General features: G+C 39.9%; 1 protein-coding gene across 1 annotated transcript in view; it reads right to left on the reverse strand.

Moving 5' to 3' along the window:
* Positions 1-18317, reverse strand: part of SLC25A13 (solute carrier family 25 member 13) — a 192309-nt gene that overhangs the window by 60559 nt on the left and 113433 nt on the right. The window contains exons 7-12 of the mRNA XM_063099805.1: positions 17030-17168; positions 16072-16165; positions 15773-15857; positions 12303-12387; positions 11654-11812; positions 264-316 (exon numbers count right to left, since the gene is read on the reverse strand). Of these exons, the coding sequence (XP_062955875.1) occupies positions 264-316; positions 11654-11812; positions 12303-12387; positions 15773-15857; positions 16072-16165; positions 17030-17168 (615 nt within the window). The remainder of the gene's footprint in view (positions 1-263; positions 317-11653; positions 11813-12302; positions 12388-15772; positions 15858-16071; positions 16166-17029; positions 17169-18317) is intronic.

Consider the following 18317-nt stretch of genomic DNA (forward strand, 5'->3'; position numbering starts at 1 on the left):
CAGGAAGGAAATTTAGCTGCTGCTGCGATGACAACAAACAATGGCAACAACCTCCAAAAAGCCTTCAAATTTATTATCATATTTTTGGATGTTTAGCATTAAATGGGGAATAATGAAAAGCTGTGAGTGGTGAATGCCCCTGCCTTCAAATTAGTTGGCACCTCTGAGGAAACACAAACCTACTGTTTCACCTAAGCACACCTGCTAGACTGCTGAGTGTGTGCAAACTCCCTTAAAAAGAAGCACCCACTCAAAAGACTTACGGTAAGTTTTATGGCCTTCTCAGGGGCGACTCCCAATAACTGTGGCAACAGACCTAAAAATCAACAAAACGCAGAAGTATATTAAATAAATTAGCATTAACTAAACAAATCGACAGCTCCACAGAGGGGATCACCACTTAAAAACTGGGGTAATCTTTGCTGCAATTTTCTGCTATTACCTTTAATGAGAACATTTGAAATGGAACGTTTAAGTACTAACTTCTAACAGCCGCTCGAGGCCCAAGTAAATTCCCTCTCACATTCTGGATCGTTTGCACATGGGGTAAATCAACAGTATTAGTGATACAGGAAATCTCATTATTCCATAAAAGTTTGCTCCTTTCCCTCCTGCCTCCTAAATCAGTGGACTTTATTAAATACACACATTTTTTTTTCTAACACCTTTCTCATTCCCCCCAAGATGCTCTCAGTTCAGCCATTCACTCACATAACTATGAGGGTTTGGTGAGCGCACAAGACAATGTTCTCGCTCTGACCGGCCTCATGTGGAGGAGGGGAGAGGCCTTTTTTGAGAAAGTAACAACTGGGGAAAAATGCATTCCAAAGAGGGAAAGAGATAGGGCAAAGAGAGCAGAGTTGGAATTAGCCTGGTGCATTCAAAAATGAGAGAGAATATCCATGTGCTCCCATGAGCAGGCACAGGAAGCGTGGCCCAGGTGGGGGCCCGATGCTGTAGCTGCATCATAGGCCAGCATCCTGAGCCTGACTCACTCTGAGTTAGATGAGAAGTAATCTGAGGGTTCTAAGCAGGAGAGTGGTGTGCTCATCCCTATTTTAAGAAGATCACTTCAGTTGCTGTGTGGAAAAGAGGACATACTGATTATGTGTGTGTGTGTGTCTGTGTCTCAGGAGGGGAGACTGACAGAAAGAAAAATGGTTTAACTGCTATTGCTTGGTGTTTTGCATGAACAACTGGGTAGAGACAAGGAAGTCTGTGGAAAGGAACAGATCTGGGGTGACAAGTCAAGAGCTCCATTCTGGACATGTTGGGTCAAGTGGGATTAAGCAAGATTCAGAGCACAAGGCAGAGGCGTGGCCTCTGACAGGGAAGAACCACTTTTAGGAAAGGTGAAATAGTAGTGGACCTACATATCCAAACTGAAACTTATTTTCATTTGTTCTAAGAAAAGAAAGAGAAGAAAGTCAAAGACAAATGCCTTTTCTTGGAAACGCACACTAAACCAACGCTGAGGGTCAGAATATGTTGAACCCCATCATACTGCTGTCCTTGAGAAGGTGTTAGTCTTTATCAGGAAGTACAATTTTCAAATTCACCCATATAAGAAGGTCCACCTGCAGCTTCTTCTGAGGGACAGCCCTGCCCACACTGTCTCCTAAAAGAGCAGCTGGAGGCCAGAGGTCACTAGCTCGAGGGCTGTAGGTATGTTTTATTCAGCAGTATAAGGTTTCAAACATAATCTGAGCTTCTTGCAAAGACAGACAGATAGATAGATCGATCAACCTATCGATCTAACAGCCCTGGGCCTCTTTTTGACATCATAGCAAACTCTTCTGTTGGGTGAGCCTCCATCCCTTAGGATCTATGCATCCAATTAATCAAGGTCCCTAATGCCAACACTTCACTTAAGACAAGTGCCAGTTTTCATTTTTATTGCTCTGTTGATATCCTTACAGTAGAAAAATGTTTATTTTTGCTCATGGCTTTACAAAGGGGAGGAATGAAATAGACCAAGACAGCTTTATGTATCAGGGAAAATGAGAGAAAGCTCATTTCATTGTGCAACTAGATGATGAGGATGTTGATGCTAATAAAATTTTCCTTTAAAAATAGCTACTAATGTTTATTATGTGCCACGCACCATTCTAAGCACGTTATTAACTCATTTAAGCCTCATAACCACTGCACAGAGAGGAAAGTAAAGCATACAGAGATTAAGTAATTTGCTCTAAGTTGCCCAGCTGGTAAGCAGAGAGACTGGAATTCAAACCTTAGCCCTCTTACTCAAGAGTCTATACCCTTAGATACTAGTCAACTGTGTCAAGTGTTTAATATGCAAATGTGTATCTGCATCTCACATCTGGCCTCATTTGTTCACTTATATTAACCTGCCTGGATCCTATAAGTGATGTGAGTCTGCAACCCCTTCTCCAGGCAGCTGTATTTTTTGAGGCTGCTTCATTTCAAGGACCACAAGCTGATGGGACAATGACAAGGGACCTAAAAGATATGCAGCCAATGAGTTCAGCAACCTGAGCCCTACAGCTGGCCTGGTACCAAAAATGGAGCTTGCCAATAAAGATCCTTCTCCAATCAGGATTCTTCTCCAGGAGCACCAGTGAGAGTCCTTAGAAACAATGGACCAGTTAGCACAGAGGCACATACTGAAAAGATGCCATGGATGGACAGGGGAAAGTGGCCAATTGGAAGCCACACATGTGCTAATGTCATAAGGAACAAGAAATCACGAATAAGCAAAGGAAGTGGGTTGGTGGTGTAAAGCTAGGCGACCACGACAGTTGTCAGGCTCTTTTACCTGCTGGTAATCCTGCACCGACTGGGCCGATTGTTGAGCTAAGGCTGGGTCTGGAGCCCATAGACCCCTCAAGCACGTTTGCAGACTGGGCCACAAACCCTTCACACAGCAGGCTGGGTCACCAGACCCCTTCATGCAGGTCTATGAGCTAGGCAATTGGCCAAAAGGTCCTTGGAGGCATAGGTTGGAAAGCATGGCTGTACCAGGTGGACACCTGAGGCTGATGCCCGCCTGCCTGCTTCACTAAACTCTCTCTCTCTCTCTCTATCTATCTCTGTCTCTCTCTCAAGAACACAAGAATAGCAACAAAACGGGGCTCATGAGTACTAACTTCACACACACACACACACACACACACACACACACACACACACACACACACACACACACACACACACACACACACACACACACACAATTTGCTTACAAAGAATGCTGAACCACACCCAACTGGACCCGAGGCGAGGGCCCTGACCAAACTATTTTCCCAATAGGTGGAGAAGAGAATGGGGAGCAAAAGGAATGGAGACACCTAAGAGTGAAAACACAGAGCCCAGGAAAGGCACACGGGTGCGAGAGCTGACCTCGACCCCTTCTGGTACCAAGTCCAGGCTCCAGTTCAGCTCCCATCCTTGCACCCCTGTGTGATTGCTGCCTTCTTTCCCTCTTGCATGAACTCTTACCAAAAGCTCCCCCATGCTCTCGCTAGCTTGCGTGGGGTAGCACTCTTTATAATCTAAATGAGCTGAACCCATGCATGCGAGAAAACGGGGATATGGAACCATGTGGGCAAAGCATGGGACCTCATTCGATGCAAGCATTCTCTCCTCCTAACCTACGCTCACTTGTTCATCTTTTAATAAGATACTTATGAAAAGAAAGTCTTGGTTATTACCTAATGAAAGTACAACATTAATTTCTACTAGTAAAATTTGGGCATAAACCTGTTTAAACTACATCTTAACATTTGAAATTTCCATTTTACTCTCTGTACCAAAATGTTTACTTAAATATTTACTTCCTAGATGTATTTTTCTCATCATTAAACTGTAGACCAAAACTGTGGATGGGTTGAAAGCACTGTGATTCAAATGATGATCTCTTGTCTCCATAACTACTCTGTGAAAGTCTTTTTAAATGACTAATAAAAAACAGTCCACAGAGCCAAATGACTACAGTGTTAGATATAATTACTTCAGCCAGCCTTTCAAGCTATGGAGATTTGTTTTTCTCATTATAAATTTAGTAATGCATTGTGAACAGCAAAAAAAAAAAAAGAGAGAAAATCCTGTATTTAAAATTAACAAGAGGGCAACAAATATTTATTTGTTCAGCAAATGCCAAATGCCTTCTCTGAGTGCCTGACACTGGAAGAAACTGGGATGAACACAACAGGATTGGTGCCTCCCCCTCAAGAAATTCTCAGTGTAGATGGAAAGGGAACCCTCGCAGTCTCCATGTGCCAGAAAGGACACAAAACAAACCATCTCAAAACTGCATGGTGAGTACCAGAGCCCAGAGGCATCCAAGTACTTGAGAACACAGTGGACAGAACCAGTTATTCTGCCTGCAGGAGGGAGGAAGTCAACACAGAAGAGGAGCAATTTGCCCTGGGGCTTTAAGAGGAAGCAGAGGTTCCCTGAAGAGAAGAGACAGGAGCTGAATAGAAGGCAGGGTGGTCCAGGTAGCGGGAACTGTGTGCAAAGGTACCAAAATCTCAAGACCAGGGCATATTCAGAGTCAGGGCAAGATCACTGGAGGATATGGTTGGATCACAGAAGACCTTATAATAAATAATAATAGCAGTTATGATGAGAACAGCCAGTATTTGGGGGCACTTACTACCCACCAGGCATTACTCTATGGGTTTTATGTGAATTAACATATTTAATTCACACTGCACCACACTGGTATACTGTACCACTTCTCTCCCAGGTCACACTAAGGAGAGTGGGCCAAATTCTGCAGACGCATGGGATGGCTATCATAAAGTGAAAAGTTCTAGAGGCAGGTGAAAAACAGTTTGCAAGGGCAGAGACCCAAGGCAGGAAGAGTAATTAGGAGGTTCAAGTAATATAATCAGAGGCCCCAAGTTTCATTATATTAAATGAATAACTTTAACTTAGTAAGAATAAAACCAAAATACAAATCCATTCCTAAGACCTGGGTCAGATGTTGGCACTTAAGAAGGCAGTGGATAAGAACCATTCTTGCAGTAACCACCCGGCTACACAGGAAAACAAAGGTGGCTGCAGGTCACACTCTAAGACCCACTAATGTGGGCCTCGACACCATTAGTCTTGGGTAAATCCTCTTTGGGAGAGGTCATGATCTGTGAGACAATGAAAAGGCACAGAGGTGGGGCTTCCAACAACCCTCCTTGTACCTTGACCTCAGAAAGAAGAAGGGTAACAGCTCAGTAATGACTAAAGCAGGGAGCCTAGTTAAGGTACTTCATTGTGATCACATTTATGTTTAAAGTGCATATATGTCTGACATCTGGGTAACTCAGCAGAAAAATCAGGTTTCTAATATAAGATGTTTTTGTTGGGTCCTAGAAATTCATTTTAACCATTTGAAACAGAGGATGGATGTGTGGTGTTTCTAACTTGTCAAAACAGCTGTCCATTTTCCAACTGCCTCAAATGAAATTTATTAGTGTGGTTAGTTTTCTAATCTCCTCTTTTTAGTTTAGCTCCATCAGCACATATGGCAATGCTTCCTCGGCAACATTACTCTACCAGAAGGCTGCTAATGCGAGGAAAGATTTACAGGGTACAGTATTTATACAATATTTTGTCTTCAAATTTCATGGGTTGGAGATATAAATCACACTATACCCTCGGACTACATTCCTTTGTGCAACCCAATGAGAACTGAGCTAGAGTTGTGGGAACTGAGCTCACATCAGGAGCCTCCAACTTCAGCTTCCTATAGCATCCCCAAAGAAGGTTCCTGTGAGCAATGTGCTAGATTAGAGGGGTGCTGTGCTATTCTTTACTTAAGAACATTTTAGAGATATATTTCTATAATTTCACAGTTAGAAGGGACCATGAAAGAAACTCATTAATAATCCTGGCCTAACTAAAGCAAATTATTTCTAATGGCCTGGCAGTAAAACAAACGGCCTTGGGCACTGGCTTTGGAGGTGTACTTGGGTTGGAATCCGAGCTCCACACCTCTTTCGTGCTGAGTGATCTTGGGTAAGCTATTCTTGGAACTCTAAGTTTCTCACTGGAAAAACAAGGATGCTAATTACTATCCATTGGAGGAGCACAGAGGCGGAGAAGCCACTAATAGTGAAGCAACTTGGTATCTCAGATAGCACTGCTGCTTCAGTTCAGACAGAAACAAATTCAAGAGTGGGCAGCCCAGCCCTGAGCAAGGTGGCTTAGGGCACATAAAATGGGGGGAAGGCATGCAAGGCAGAGACAAGCAGCAGAGTATGGTAGGGAGATTAATCCATAAGAGACCCCTATTCCTGTAGCTAAAGCCAGAGCCAGCCCAGTGTTGTGTTATCCATTGTCAACCGGGTGGCAACCCCTCCCTCCAATGCTAAATTCTTACCCTCCTGACCTCACTGTAGAGGCCAGTGCACTTGCCCCCGTCTTCCCTGAGAGCCCCCTTGCTTTCATCATCAGATGAAACCTTCACTCTGGGGCTAAGGGCACTCTGTGCGCCCTGCCTTATAGCTTTTATTCTTGCTTCTATTTCCATGCCCTTCTCTCTCCTCTTGTGCCAGCATTCTTTCCTCCCTCCTCCTCCTGTCTGCCTGCTTTCAACTCATGTTGCCCCTGGGCACGAGGCAGGTCCACCTTGTCAGCGACACTACCCCCTTTCAAAGTCCTCATTTCAATCAAGTTCTCCACAGGCTCTTTGTGTTGCTACCCCAAGGTGGAGCTAGAGAAATGGCAGAGGACGAGGGCAGAAAAGAAGATATAAGTGCTTATTTATCAGGGTTACATGTTTTACTCAAAATCTCAAGTACCGTCTGTTATCACAGCTGTGGCTCAGGATGCCCTTGGAGACTGAGTACTAAAACATAAGATAAATGATACTTGGTTATGGTCTAGAAAAAATTCAGTTCCCCTGATCCCTCTATTTGGGGGTTTTCTAGAAGTGAAGATTACTGGGAAGAAGGATCATATTCTCTCTTTCAGTTTTTCACTCTAGTAGGTGACAACTTTCAGGGCCCTAGTTATCTTTTCTTCTACCTATACTATTTCCCCACGGCTGAGGTTTCATCTGTTTTCCATGTTCAGTATCAGCAACGACAGTAACTGGTTATAACTGATCATTCTTGAGGTCTGGAACTGATTCACTTATTAACTTTCTCTTTTCTAGGATATGTATAATTCCATCTTGTTGTCATCTTTCCTGCTTTTCTAAGTTTATCAGTGTTCTCGTCCAGTCCTTTCAAATCTCTAACAAAGCTCTCATCTACCTTCAAGTTTCTGTTAAATGTCTCAGATAATAATGCCCCATGTTCACTACAGATGGGTCACGGTAGATTTCTAGAGACTTTATCATCCAATGCATGAACCATCCAAGTCTTTTGCTCATTCTTGTTTGGTTTCTTGTAACTAAATATCTGCCTTTCAATCATTTTACAGCTTAATGCCCGAGAATAAAAATGTGCAGAGATTGGACAAGAAAATAAGACCGAAACCTACCCAATGGACACCCATGACTCAGTACAGTTCACAGATTAACCAGGTGATGCAACCAAGATGCATGTGTTCTTAAGTAATGCAAAACAGAGTCATGGGAATTTCAATCATTTTATTTTGGTTCTAGAATTTTTAAATTTATTTTTATCCACAAGAATTATGCAAGAAGAAAGAATCTCACCGTGAATCCACAAAATTTGGATACTCCCTTCTACATTATCAGCCATAAGAAAGAGACCTGGCATAAAGTAGCTTCCTGACAAAACTTCCTTCCCGAATATAAATGTATCAATAACTTCCTGAGATATCACCACAACATCCTCTAGATGTCACCTTGAGAACATTCCAGGATGGAAGATGACTGCTTTGCACTACACAGACAACTTGAAATAGAAACATTTAAAACTTTGCAAGCTTTGATCAATGGGCTGGTAAAATTTTTTTGCCAATTATCTCAAAGATTAAGTACTGCTCCAAATTAAGTTTAATGCATGAAATGATCTAATTTCTCTTTCTGGGAGATTTCCTTTAGGGCTTCTCCCACCAACAGAAACAATAATCTTCTAAAAAGTATTTCTGATGGACACTGCTTTCTCTTGAATATAACTTTTCCCCAAGGTCCTCCAAAACCTTTTCCAGTTTTTGAGGCTGCTCATTTCATCACCTGAAACATCTGAGGAAGGAGAGTGTAGCAAAGTTTAAAAGTAGAAATTAATTATTCCTGGAAAGCTAAGAGCATTTAATTACAGATGATTACCCAATCAATTGTTTCTCTTCAATATGCCAAGTCTATAGCAGGCCAATGACTGACTCACTTGGTCATGTGGTTCATTCAAACCAAAGGAGCTGTTGGTTAATTAATTAAAGATTCCAAACACCTGAGCACATTAATTCACTCTGCAGACTATGGAATAAATAGAGGAAGACTTTTACAAGTGACTTTAGGGAAATCTGGGTTATCCTAGGTGTTATTTCCCTTAATACAGACAGACTTAGACTGTGGGTCAGAATGTCAAAAATTACAAAAAAACTGGGAAAATTAGTCATTCTCTTATAAAGTAGTAGAGAAGGTTTGCAGAAACAGGGAGCCACACAGAGAAGTGGAGAGTAAGAACTAACCAACTCACAGTATTAAAATTTTTCGTGACTCTCTGAGGCACAGGTCTACTGAAGACATGGCTGGCAATCCCTACTGCTGTGGTATCAGTCTACTTGGGACTAAGGGGCAGTGGTTCAAACAAACACTCTGATTACTAGCAGATAACTTCCGGGGCTGTGTGCGGCTGTGTGCGGCTGCTGGCAGCTGCCAGAGAAAGGCAGGAGCAAAACAACTTGTGGTGGAATGCTAAGAGTTCCTTAAAAATAACCTTCATTCTAGTTCCATGGGGAACTGCTTTTAAATACAGAAACAGCTTCCTGTATTCCTGTTATAAGAGAAAAAAAAAAAAGTGTGACAGAGAGAGATACTTATTAACCTTATAATAAGAACACATGCTGCAAAAGCACCTTTTTTGAAGTATACACAAAAGTAATTCTAAAATAGGAATGAGACCTTACTTATGCAACATTCCCAAATTATCCTATTCAGGAAATGTTAGCAATTGTATATGGCTTGATGGAGAAAAATTACACGTTAAGCAAAATTCCATAATACCCAAAATGCTCAATATTATGAAACATGTTTATTAATTAGAGGTGTACTATGACACCTTCTCAAATATTACTAGGTGAAAGCAGAAGCAGCAATTCTATATTTTCAAAATTTAAACTTAATTTTCCCCTAGAATAATATTTTTGAACAATAAAATTACATTTATTGAGAAATTTAAAAAGAACTAAACGCAGGTATTCTCTATCTTGACTATGTACCTAAAGGTTATACTGAGTCTCAAATACTTCAGGTCTTTTTTATTTCCATTACAATTTTTTTATTGATAATAATAGACTCCCACGATTTACCTACATTTTCATCTGATCTGTCTCTTGCCCGATAATAAGCTTTTACAAATATGCAGTTACATGCAATGATTATGTGCAAGTAACTAAAGGGAACTGGTCCCTGATCAATGAAAAATAGGAGTAAGTCATTTTCTTGGCAAGATTGTTAATCATTACTTTTTTTAACCTGAACTGTCAATCATCTTTTTGCTCTTAAGATCAAAATTACAGCATGCAACTAAACAAAAGTTTTACATTAAGTCTTTTGTTTTAAAATAATCTAGTAGAGAAGATAAGAAATCAGGGAGAAATAAACATAGGTGACTCCTGGAACTAATCTTCTTATATTCACACTCTACTTGTCATCTTGACAGACAGCTCCAGCCCTCGCCTTTAGGGTTCAGGCACCCAAAGCAGGTTAGATAAATGGCTATTTCTAAACCAGGAAAAGGAGGAAGAGCCACCTCCTCTTTTGTGTTTGGAATGGGCCTCTGTCTCCATCTAATATGCCAGCTTACTCCTCCTTCCCTTAGAAGTTAGAAGCAGTTGCTCCCATCCTACAGTTGCAATAACTGAAATAGCAAGAGGCTTATGGGATGGCCCACATTAGCTCAGCACTCAGTACTCAGGTATATTTTAAGCTGTTCTGTCCATGGCTAGGGTCAAAAGGAAAAGTCACAGAAGAGAAATCTAGATATAACTAAGAATCAAGACCTGCCAGGTATGGGCAAAGACGAAAGAGAAGGGACTCAAAATTAAAAACAAACCAAGTCAACACAAACAAATTAAAGACATTTAGCAGTGTTGGAGAGGGTTCTCACAATCTAAAGGCACTCTTGACATTTAATCCAATGCCAAGAAAAGCCCATAAAAGTAGTTTATGAAGCAATGCCAAGGCTCAGACGTCTGGCCAGACTTGAGGCTCAAAGCTCTCCCTTCAAAAAACCACCCATCTGAATAGGTAAGGTGGTCACCTTTGCCTGACTCACTGCAAAGTGGGAATTGTGACATTAACCTTGTACTAGTTGGGAGCCATTTCATTTGCAAGATTGTTGTCACGAAAAGGGACAAGTATGTCAAATGGAAGGCAGTGACCCTGCAGGGTCATCATCAATCACCTGGGGTCAAAGACCTTCCAAATTGTAAGGAGAGGTAGGGGGTAAGGGAAAGAGGGCAGAGAAAAGATCAAAAGGCCTTTGATGGGAGTTATCTACCTACACAACAGAACCTGCAAAATGGAACTTCTCTGGAGCTTGAAACCTTGCAGCCTCTAACGTGAGAGGTTTCAAGAAGGGTTTATGTTTTTCACTTTTCAACTTGGGTGCTTAATTTGAAGACTAGAGTCAGCAGATGGCAGAAGAGGCCTAGAGGCATGGGTTTATGTGGCAGCCAGTTTCACAGTCTGCTTCAGCAGAGTACTAAACACTATTTTCTTCTAGAGCAGGCACTAGCAGGGGAGCGGAGGGAAGATGCTGTCAGCTTTGCAAATGCCAAATGGCAAAGTGGCTCAGCTGGAACCTCCTTGTGATGCTATATTTTTACTGATGCAACAAGCACACTTCTTTCCTCTTTGTAGAAGGCAATCACAAGAAGTTGGGAAGTCAAGTCATATCTCCCAAGACCAATGCCAATGGACAAGCAGTAAGGGTCTGTGGGGTCTTTTCCACTAGTGATGGCACACACTGCTACTGTTACCACTGCTTAACGAACCTCAGATGATTAAAGGAGCAGGTGGAGGCAGAAGGATTACCTGGCGAGAGTGGTGTGTGAATCAACTCCGTTGGGTACAGAGTCAGATGATGGGGCAACTTTAAGTCAGAAAGAGGCAATAAAGGAGGACTCCACTGAACCTTTGAATACCTGCTGGACAGATGTTTTTGTGGTATATTCCAGGAGGATCATTAATCCACCCACTAGGCTTTGTCCCATTCCCAGGATTCCTTTCCCTGTTAGCTGGTAAATGTAGTACTTCCAGAACACAAACAATATAAGCCTTTTAAAAACTCACTGAAAATGTTTATTAAAATAATTTATTATTTTAAGAAATAAAACATACAACAAAGCAATATAAATGGCTTTCAGATTATGTGCTGTTTTGATTAGCCATGCTCTAGATGCCACCAGCCTACTCCCATTAGCATGGATAATTGAGAATCTGCTGTATTTCCATTTTAATGCAGTCTCTAATTCATTTCAGACCCAGAGATGGGAAAGCAAACCTTTGACTATTACTTCACCTTACATGAATTTCGCACATGGCACTAACCTCTATACAGTCCAAAGAAGCCTTCATAACGTAGTACTTTCTTAAAACAGTCAAAGCTGTTTTTATACATGAGTTCTCCCACAAAAGAGCCAGTTGATCGTTGGTTTTGCATTCGAGTTTTTACAAGATCAATAGGATATACGGCAGTGGCTCCAACAGCTGAAATTAAACAAAGCCAATGTTTCATATGGAATTAAAGTAAGTTGGAGGAAAGGAAGAGTTGGTTAAAGTCAAAGACAAGACTGAGGGAAAAGAACAAATTTTGCATATACAGATTTAAAAACAGTATTACCTTTCTATACCCTTAATTAACAATTGTGGATTTTCATTCAAGTATCCCTGATAAAAAGATGTCATAGACAGTTTAAATTAAAAGCACATCACTAGAGTTAACCTCATTACTAACCTGTCTTTAGAAAGCCTGTCTACAGATCAGTAAGAGAAAAATGCCATTTGTAAATCCTTGATCACATACACTTACGGAAAAAAAGTTCCCCTTGCTCATGTCTCAGCTCATTGGTACAGACTGGCAACTGACTTGGGGGAAGCCTAAAGAAGGCTTTGTCTTTTAACATTTCTAGGTTGAAAATCAAAGAAAAGATAAAAGGAATAATAAAAGTGAAAATTTTTGCACTCATTCATGACGAACCTCCAGCAACAGAACCCAGACCAAACCTGTAGGCTGACTCTGCAACTTGCAGGAGAACTGGCCGAGCTGAATCACCTGAGGCTTTCTGCTTTGTGTGCACAGCAATCAGAGAGCAGGAAACCGGGAGACAGAAAAGGGGACAGAACAAATATGAGTGCATTGTTTTTAAAAATTACTAATTGAATTCTAAATCCATCATACAACTAAAATGTCAAAGAGGAAAACAGGGTTAGATTCCATAAGTTCTTATTAATGAAAAGATTTTTAGGGCTGTTAATGCTTAAAATCAAATGTGAACATAATCAAAGCCATTCTTCACCAAAAATAATGTTGTGACCCTATTCTCTAATGTTCAATTCTCATTAGTGATCAAAGAAATTTAAATTTAAATACATCAATGAGACATCATTCTTCATCAATCAAATTGGCAGGTTTTTCATTTGTATGTATTTTTGTTTTTGTTTTGAATGGCAATACCCAACCTGGCAAGAGTTGATTAAAAAGGGCATTCTCAAACCTGTCATTAAACCAAGTATAAACTGAGGAAAATTTGGTAATATACACCAAACACTTAAAAAGTACATAACCACTGACCCGACAATTCTACTGATAAAAAGTTAGGCTTGAAAATAATCATGCAAATAAACAAGGATCAATCTACAAGAATGTTAAAAAGCAGTATTCTTTTAAGAGCAAAAATTCTGCAAATAATCTAAGCATCCAATAATGGAGAACTGGCTAAAAAATAATAATATAACACTTTTAATAAAAGTGTGCTATTAAAAATGATATTGTAAATGAATATCTGATGTTAAGAAAAATGTTCATAAGGTATTATAAAAGAAAGAGTAAAAAGAGCATAGTGGGTAGACAGGGATTTGTTATATGATTTTTTTTAACCTTTTTAATGAAATATTTCATGGTAATTTAAAAATAATTTAAGACCGCACAATATGATATCATTTTTAATTAAAATTATTTGTGGGTGTATATACTAACACTTTGGCATCCTCACAATCCAGAGATATTCAAAATGTTTACAGTGGCTATAACTAGGTAGTTGTGTTACAGCTGATTGTTACTTTGTTCCTCTTTTTTGTCCATTTTTCTAAATTCATACTTCAGGTCAGTCAGTTGTTTTGTTGTTCTTTTGACCTATTTTCCTTACAGTGTTTTTGAAGCCAAAACATTTCAGAGTATTGTACTTCTCTGCCTGAATAAATAAAATAGTAATTTTATGTCACACAGAGTTGTCAAATGAGGGTGGCATATAGTCAGTGCTTAATAAATACCTGTTGAATGAATAAATACATTCAGCAAAATTTGTTTTTCAAAATCCATAATAATTAAAATCAGTGAACAATGAAAATAATCACCAACCCCAGCTATCAACCCACTGAATTTTAGTTGCTGTCAACATAACACAATTTTAATACAATGAGATCATTTGGAATCTCCTTCAAAGTCATTTCACTGAGAATAGCTTTACATAGAAATAGGCATCTGAAACAGTGTAAAACATTTCTGCCAATTCCATGGGTTGGTTCCAACTCTATCCCTGTACAGATGAAAATCAATAGCACCTTCATTTTGACAGATACATCCAAAAGAAAAGCACTATTTTATTTATATGGATATAAATGCATAATACTTAGAAATGTTCTGGCATCAAAATAATGAGTAAAAATACACTGAAAATAATGGGGGGTGGAGGGGAAGGAGCCTACCACTACCACTAATTCCTCATCTAAAAGATAAATGAATCCAAAAAATTAATCCAAACAGGGTAAGAATTTTTGCAGCTCTTTCATTCATCTCATGCATTTGGAAAGAGTATTCAGATTTAACTTTTCTGAAGCTAGAAATGTAACATGCTCTTGAAATGAGACAAGGAAGCCTCCCACTCCTTCACCCCTCTGTCCTGGATAAACTCTACGAGTGCTGCACAGAGCTGGAACAGGCAGCACTGTGCCCACAGGTGGATGACCTCCCTTGTTTGAATTTGTCAGGCCCACCAGGGCTCATGCAATAAAAAGCATATTCCAGGCGAGGCTGAGGCGGTTGTGAATTGCTCTAAACCTCTAAGCAGCAGCCAATCATTTCCTGCTGTAAATCTCATCAATCCAGTCTAACCCTTTCATGGCCAGTATCAACAAGCACCCAACAGAAACTCTCAAGAGCTCTAAAGGGCATAAAGGAAAAACGGTGGGAGATACCATTGCCAGCCGGAGAGTAGGAGATATCTAAAAAAAAAAAAAAAAAAAAAAAAAAAACCTCTGCTTTTCTTAATCCTCAAATTTCTACAATAGCTGGTGGCCTCCAGACAAAGAGATAATCATCTCATAAGCAGTGTTTAAAATCAAAGGGAGGGGAGCGCACCACTGCTTCCACCTCGCACGTGATTATGAAGCTCTTCCTCCCGCGCTCGGGGAAATCGGCTTCCTCTTTTAACCACGGCCAGCTGGTTTTTCAGAGGTGCCCCGTTAGGATTTACTGAGCACACACCCAGTACTTTGACTTCCATGCTGCACACAAAACTCACCACTGCATTCGGGGTGGGAAAGAGCTCAAAGGAGGGGGTACTGGCTCGAGGCCTGATAGTCCTAAAAATGTAGCCTGCATCAACCCATTGTGGTCAAACTGGCGTCTCTGTACAAACCCAGAGCTCCGTGCCAAAAACTGTTAAGTCTCACAGGATTCAGAGATGGCTTTGCCTAAGGAGGTATTTTTCTAAAAACGACGCTCGTCTGTGAGTGGATTTATTTTACAAACACTGTGTAAGCACAACACACGCTATGAAGGCTTTTCTTCTCTAATCCTGATCTATAGAAGGCTGAGCAAGAGGTAAATGAAGAGGTCCCTGTCTTAAGTTTCTGACTCCTTCAACTTCAAGAGATTGGTTTCTGTTAACCAGAAAATAAAATTTAGCATTCTTAAAATTGTTTCCACTTAACTTATGAATCCTTTCACAGAGAAAATAGGTCTCAAAGCCTTCAACTATGACTCCAGACTAAACAAAATTATCTCATTTTGAGAAAAACGGAAGGCACGACAGTTAGACAATGCGCTGACGAAGTGCCTCTCCAGGCAGCAAAAGCCGGCTTTCGTTTGGCAGTGCACAACTGCTGATGGGGACAGGGACACCAACACAGGATGCCTTCCCCACATCTCTCAACACCAGATCTAGGGAAGAAAGAAGAAAGGTCTTCTATGTGTTCTTGCAGTGTTAGACTTCCAGTGCAGGTAGGAAATCACCCTATTTTTGAAAGAGATAAACAAATGCTAAATATCTGTTCATCAGAAGAACACCTAAGTAATTTTTCAGTCTTTGGAAATTGTCTGGATTTTGGGTACAAAATGGAAAAATGATAAGTCAGATAGCAATGCCAAAAAGGTAACTGTAAGCGGAAAAGGGTTGAGGTAACCTACCAAAGAAACCCCAGGAACAAGGGCTGCCCCTCTTAGCTCACCTGCCTCTGGGCCTCAGCCAAGTGGAAGGGCAGAGTTCCCTCTTCCAGAGGAGCGATTCGCTCAATGTCTGCTAATGTCATACGTCTGGAGAAAAAAACACAAGCAACAATAACACCACCAATTTAGTACAATTTGCATTATGGAATTTCAAAATGTTCCTTTTTTTCATTTCCAATATTTCAGCCTCACCTTTAATTTGGCTTTTTTCCCTCCTGATGGCTGCCCTATGCCTACCCCCACCTCTTAACCTTTTATTAAGCTAACTAAAAAAAAAAAAAGAAAAAAAAAGCCAACTTACCCCCTTGGCTCATATAAATCTGCTAACTGAAACAAGATGTCAACTTCCATGGGTGTAACTTGACCAAATCTCTGAGCTGCCAGAACAAACTCCTCTGCATGGAAAAAGAGTTAAAAGGGAGAGATTCAAGAAGGAATAGCCACTAAATTCAGCATTTACTCAAGGCACTGGAACGAGTGAACATCACAAAACTTTATTGTCATCAGTCATAGAATTTAAGTCAAACCAAATAGGGTAAGAATTTTTGCAGTTCTTTCATTCATTTGGAAAGAGTATGCAAAATATTTTAACATTTAGTTTAAAAGCTTGGCGCCATCTGAAGCCTTCGAATAAATGACACAGGATGCAAATTGCAGGTAAGGGAAAACAAGGAAGCATTTATGAAACTTCACATGCATAAGGTCCCAATAGGTTATATTAATGAAGCTATGAAATTCCTAAGGGAATTCACTGTTTAAAAAAAAAATTAAAATGCTAAAAAATATCTTATTCCAAGTTTATAGATCAACTTACATTGTCACCAATACAAATTTATGGAATTTCTCATATACTTCTATTCATTTATTTTTTGGGGGGTAGTTGGCTGGTATGGAGATCTGAAACCTCGACCTTGGTGTTACAAGGCTGTGCTCTAACCAACTGAGCCAACCAGCCAGCCTCTCATACACTTCTGAAGGTCACTTTAGAGGCTGCCAATTCAGCTGAAATTCTAGCATGATTTGAACACATTTAAGAACTTTACATTTTTTCCTCATTCAAAGGCTGTCGTCAGTTTATTTAAAACTTGAAGATTGTTTTGCTTGCTTTTGTTTGTCTGATCAAAGGATGGAGAACACACAATGGTTAATATGTGTCAATGGAACAGAAAAATCTATAATATAAACTCCTGGTTGCCTTCTTCTGCCTAATAATACACCAAGATACCTGCAGAAAAGATTTCAGATATATTCTCACTCACCCTTAGTCACCTCTACATCTTTCCTGTTGCCAGCCAGAGTGCTGTAGATCTTTCTAATGAGTTCCATGTTGTTAAGGAGCGAATTAAATCCATTAAAATAGGAGAAACTAACTTGATGGGATGTGGTACCTCCAGCAGCCTCAAGTAAGTTAAAAGTAAGAAAAAAAGAAAAATAAACAAAATATTTATAGATGAAGAAGTCAGAAGTACGTATATCTAATCCTAGTTTAGAAGTAATTCAGAATTCATGTATAAGAAAAAATGGCCATAAGTATTTTTTCTTTTACATTAAAAAAAAAAATCTATAAATGATTTTTAGAAGTAGCTGCAACTAATCATGACCAGAACTTGTTCTCTCCACATACAACTCCTAGAAGACTAAATAAATACATGTGTAGGACTATACCAGGATCAGGAGTAATTTACAGAGATCAAATTTCAATTGGAAATGTTTTATAAGTTGGTTTATTTCATCTAATGAGCATATCTTGAAGGCTATACATGCAAAACTATATTACACACATGCGTGTGCTTATACATGGAAAACTATATCAATGCAAACATACTATGAGAAGTGGTTGATCTAACATTAATATCAAAACTTGTCATGTTACTTACAGCTAGCAATAAATAATCATTTAAGTACAGACTTTACATTGGTGGGATTTCTAGCAAACAAGCATATTATGGTAAAATTATGAGATGTCATATGCTTTGATGGTCAGAATTCTGATAATTGTAATTTTTAAGATACCATATTTCTCCATGGGGGACAAGGCAAACAGACAGCATGTCCATTATGAATGAACTTCAGTTTGGGGTTTCAAATTCTATCCTTCCCTAACAAGGCAAAATATTTTTATTAGGAAAGCACTTCTTTATAAGGTAACAACCACATAAATCTTCACTTAGTAATCATTTAAAATAGCTGACATGAGAGTTTAGTATGGAGTAGAGAAGGGGTCCAAGAAAAGGAGTTAGGTTAACACAGTGCCAGAGAGGAAAAGGTCTTGTCAGAATGCCATGTCTCCAGGGGAAAAAAAAGAAAGTCGAAGCGCTACCCTGAGGATTCCCTGCCTATGGTAAGCATTGTGGGAAACCCAGATGATGGTGAAAATACTCACCACGTATAGATGGTGAACCATAGGCCTAGAAGAGACCTCAAAATCTGTATTTTTAATGCTTATCCCTGGTGAATCTGATGTTTCATGACCAAAGCTTGAGAAACACCACCGCAGACTGTTGCAGGACACCCACGGGATGGAAGCTCCATGACAAACCCCAGGGC

Source organism: Cynocephalus volans, chromosome 6 (assembly GCF_027409185.1).
Source record: "Cynocephalus volans isolate mCynVol1 chromosome 6, mCynVol1.pri, whole genome shotgun sequence".
Taxonomy (NCBI): Eukaryota; Metazoa; Chordata; class Mammalia; order Dermoptera; family Cynocephalidae; genus Cynocephalus; species Cynocephalus volans.